Raw genomic sequence first — 4,483 nt, forward strand, 5'->3', positions numbered from 1 at the left:
ACTTTGATTACCACTCCCCCCTCCTTCCAGTAGATAAGTATTATCTTGATTTGTTTCAGTTTCAGGTTTCTCATTGTATGGATCACTGACTGAGTAATAGATGACTTTACCTCGTCTCACAGGAGCCTTGCGCTCCTTTTCAAATGTCACCAAGCAAGATAATTATAATGAAGAAGTGGCTGACTTAAAGGTAAGTTTTTTTAGATGAAAACCGTTATAGGAAACAGACAAATATTTGACATTCTTTTTCTCAGTTTTGTGTGGTTAAAATGATATATTTTAATATTGTTTGGTGGTCAAGAAAGGGAACGAGTATACTGATGTTTCTTAATGGAATTATTTATCTTAAGCACCTAATGACTGTATTGTCAAAGAGAATGATCAGAACTATGATGCTGAATCCTTAGTTAATTTTTCAGTTGCTGAGGTTCTTGCCCCAGTTAATTTTGTACTTTAATTTATTAATTTATCCCTGGATCATTTAAGTTTTTATGTCTCTGGTAAAATACTTATTTTTTAAAATATTTTTAATTTTGTATTAAATTTATTGGGGTGATCTTGGTTAGTAAAATTATATGGGTTTCAAATGTACATTTATATGAAACGGCATCTGTATATTGCATTGTGTGTTCACCACCTAGAGTCAGTTCCCCTTCTTTCACCATACGTAGATTGGACCCCCTTATCCTTCTACCACCCTCACCTCCCCCCTTACCCTCTGGTAACCACTAAACTATTGTGTGTATCTATGTGTTTTTGTTTCTTTGTTTGTTGTCTTGTTCCTTTGTTGCCTTCAGTTTTATATCCCACCTATGAATGAAGTCATATGGGTTTTGACTTTTTCTGTCTGACTTATTTGGCTTAGCATAATAATCTCAAGATCCTTTGATGTTGTTGCAAATGGCAGTATTTCATCTTTTCTTACGGCATAGTAGTATTCCATTGTGTATATGTACCACATCTTCCTTATGTAATGGACAGAAACATGGGAAATATGAATTTTACTCTCTTAAACACAGCTGGTTTCATGATTGGCTTCTGTCTGGTCCTTATAATTGGCTGTGAACTTTTTAGTCCTGAAGGTATGTGAGCTGTACACATGAAGGAATGAGTCATATAATATAGTATATGTAGGAACCGGCCCTATGCTGGTTTTTAAAAAACAAGTCACTTTGCTGACTCTTTATTTGACTCTATTGTGAATATTAACATTATTTCCTAGTAGGTTAGAATTTTATTGTTTAAATGCTTATGCAGTTTTACAATGAATAACTTCACTTCAAGATTACTATGAAGAAAAAAGATTTGTAAGTCTTTAGGTAGGTTTTTCCTCTAAAGGTGATACAGAGTTTTTGCTACACACAAAACAATTAACCTTCTTTATGATGTGAGTTGTTTTGCATTTTCACAGCAATTAAATGAGGATATATTTTATATAATTAGTTAATATTGCTATCTTAAACTTGAATTATTTCCTCTCCTCTCCTACGAAGTCCCTTTACAGGTGCTTTTATAGTAGAGATTCAACAGAAAACTTTAAAACTTGAAAGTATATACGGATTACATGTTTATCCCATGTCATTTTATTTATTCTTGTAGGTTTTAAAACTTTTTTCTTGCCTAAGGGAAGAAAGTGGCTCATTAGTGATCCTCGTTTTAATTTAACTTTTTATCTTGGGAAATAGTCAACATATATAAAAGAGAGAGAAAAGTAAGATGAACCTTTATGTACTGTGATACATTGTAACAACTTAATTCAATTTACGGCTAATTTTATTTCATCTCTACACTTGCCCATTTTTCTCCCCCTAAACCCAGATTAATTAGCTCCATTTTAAATTAGAAAACTGAGGAAAGGAAGTAATAGTGAATTATACAATATCATCATTACAACCAAGAGGAAAATTACAATTTTCTATCTGACCCACTACTTTTCCATTTGGTCAGAGGCTTCATGAAGTTTAATCCATGGATCAAGGCCATTGTATTAAGTAAAAAAACTATTGCTTTCTGTGTCAGTTCTTGAGAATGGAAAGATTTATAGTCTTAAGAATTGAGTGTGTATCGATAACAATCTCCTGGATGCCTAACCTGTTCTAGGATCATACTTAGGAAAGCAATGCTGATTTGAATATATTGAACTCATCGTAGGAATCTAATTTTCTTTAAATGTCTTTCACCAAAAAGCATGACATAAAGCTCTTATATACAAAATGGTCTAAGCTTTGTTAAAAACAAAGAAGAAAATTGAAAAGAGATATGCGGGATGTTAGCTGTTATTATCCAAATGTTGGACTTTTTGCTTTTTACTTTGCTGTATGAAAATAATTTCATGTTTATTTATTGTGATTAAAACTGTAAAAAAAAAGCTCTTATTAAACATATCTTTTAAACAAATGAGATTCTTTTAAATCTTATTTAAATAAGGCCCTTGGAAGCTGTAAATTTGAATGCAAATAGACACAATTTTCAATTCTTGTAGGCAGTGCCAAGTTTATAATGTAATGCAAAATATATGCAATACATGATGGATTTGAGAAAATCTTTAACTAATATGTGTCTGTATAATGCTTTGTGTTTCAGGTGAAGCGGTCTAAACTTCATGAACAAATTGTAGGATTGGACCTGACATGGAAGAAGATAGTAAAATTTTTGAATGAAAAACTGGAGAAGAGTGAAATGCAAAGTGTAAATGAAGACTTAAAAGATATATTGCAGGCTGCAAAACAAATAGGTATAGTTTTGTTTTATTTATTTATTTATTTTTTAGAGACCCACTAAGGTTCAAAAATAGATTTCTTTTAAATTGTATACTGTAGAGTGAAAGGCCAAAATTTCCAGGCAAGTATTCATAATTATGAAAGACTGTCTAATCTATCCAGGAGCTTAGGATAGAGTCAGGGGGGCAGAAGTAAACTAGTAATTATAATACAATCAAACATGAGGGATTTATAGGAATTTAGAGTTTGAAAACTACTCTCTTGCTTGAAATAACGAAAGAGTAAATTACAATTTTAATGTAGCTCCAAGGAACCTTAACAGCCATGTTGCTCAATCTCTTACAGGAGCCCACCTAGGAATAGTGAGGGGAAGTACTGAGGCTGAACGTTGCTTCAGTTCCTGTTGCACACTCACATTCTCATTGGTTGACTGTATTTGAAGGAAATTATAATTAGAGTTTGTAATACTGTATACCTACCACAGGTTACTCTGCCGAAGTTCAAAACCAAGCAAAATAAAACAAAGCAGTGATTCTTAGGTAAAACCTCAGAGTTTGTTCAGTGACATTTATCATCGCATTTCAGACTGAACTAAAAAGCATAGTTAACACTACTGTAATTCTGAATTTTTCCAGTTCAGGTTTGTACCTACAAAAAGTTCAAAGTGATACTCTGGCCCTGTGTAACCTGACCTCCGCCTCCTTTCTCCGATTGCTACTCATCATTGCCTTCACTAATTGTGCTTCAGACGCATGCCTTGTCTCAATTCCTCAAACCCACCAAGTTGATACCTGTTTGGGGGTCTTTGTACTGTTGCCTGTGTTGAGAATTGTTCTTCTATCTTAATCTTAGAGTGGGTAGATCCTTTCTTGTTACTTTGAACTCACCTAAAAAATTATTTCCTTAACGAGGCCCTCACTGACCATCCAATCTTAAGTTGTTACCCAGTCACTCTTTATCTATCTTATAACCCTTGGTAACATTTCCTCCCTAACATTTATCATTATCTGATATTTACTTGTTTGTTTATTGACTGTATTTTGCTAGTAGGATGTAAGTTTCATGAGAATAGGGTCTTATTTTTTTGTTCAACACTCCATCCCTAGTTCTTAGAATAGTGCTTGGCATATTTTAGGGTCTTAATGAAGTTTCACTTGATAAATAAATGAAAAGGTTTTCTCAGATGAGTTCTTGGTAGAGGAAAAATTTAGATCCTTACTTTACCATATGCTGGTTGGCAGTTTCTTCCCTACACCAGCTTTGGAAGGTGTTTCTATTATATCTCATATACTTGAAGATTTCTTATTTATGATCACCAAATCTTTAAATTTATTCTTCAAATATTTTGACTTTGATGTATCATTTAATTATCATTGGTTTCTAATATAGTATAAGATTGAATTTAATGCCTTCATTGTTTAAGTTGCGAAACTACAAAATGAATGTCATATATGCTTTTGCATTTAGATGATCTGAAGTTCAGGGGCTTTAGTAAGGATTGAGTTTGATTAAGCCTAGGGGAAATAGAGCACACTTTGATGGTATTTTAAGAATAATGAAAAAAAAAAAAGAATAATGAGGCAGTTAGGTTCATGCAAAATAGTGAAAATGCAGCCTCTATTCTACCTGGATCGCCTTAACTATTAGATCCTAACCCTCTGGACTTAACTGTCTTCCTTTCTACGATGTTAGGGCCGCTGGGGGGTGGTCTGAATAAAGTGCTTTTCAAAAACTATAAAGTATTCTTCCTCTTTTTAGCTCCA

General features: G+C 33.1%; 1 protein-coding gene across 1 annotated transcript in view; it reads left to right on the top strand.

Moving 5' to 3' along the window:
- ASCC3 (activating signal cointegrator 1 complex subunit 3) overlaps window positions 1-4,483 on the top strand; it is a 311,675-nt gene that overhangs the window by 12,039 nt on the left and 295,153 nt on the right. The window contains exons 2-3 of the mRNA XM_019643638.1: window positions 60-190; window positions 2,584-2,734. Coding sequence (XP_019499183.1) covers window positions 101-190; window positions 2,584-2,734 — 241 coding nt within the window. The 5' untranslated portion in view covers window positions 60-100. The remainder of the gene's footprint in view (window positions 1-59; window positions 191-2,583; window positions 2,735-4,483) is intronic.

The sequence above is a fragment of the Hipposideros armiger genome, unplaced genomic scaffold (genome assembly GCF_001890085.2).
Source record: "Hipposideros armiger isolate ML-2016 unplaced genomic scaffold, ASM189008v1 scaffold_81, whole genome shotgun sequence".
Classification (NCBI taxonomy): Eukaryota; Metazoa; Chordata; class Mammalia; order Chiroptera; family Hipposideridae; genus Hipposideros; species Hipposideros armiger.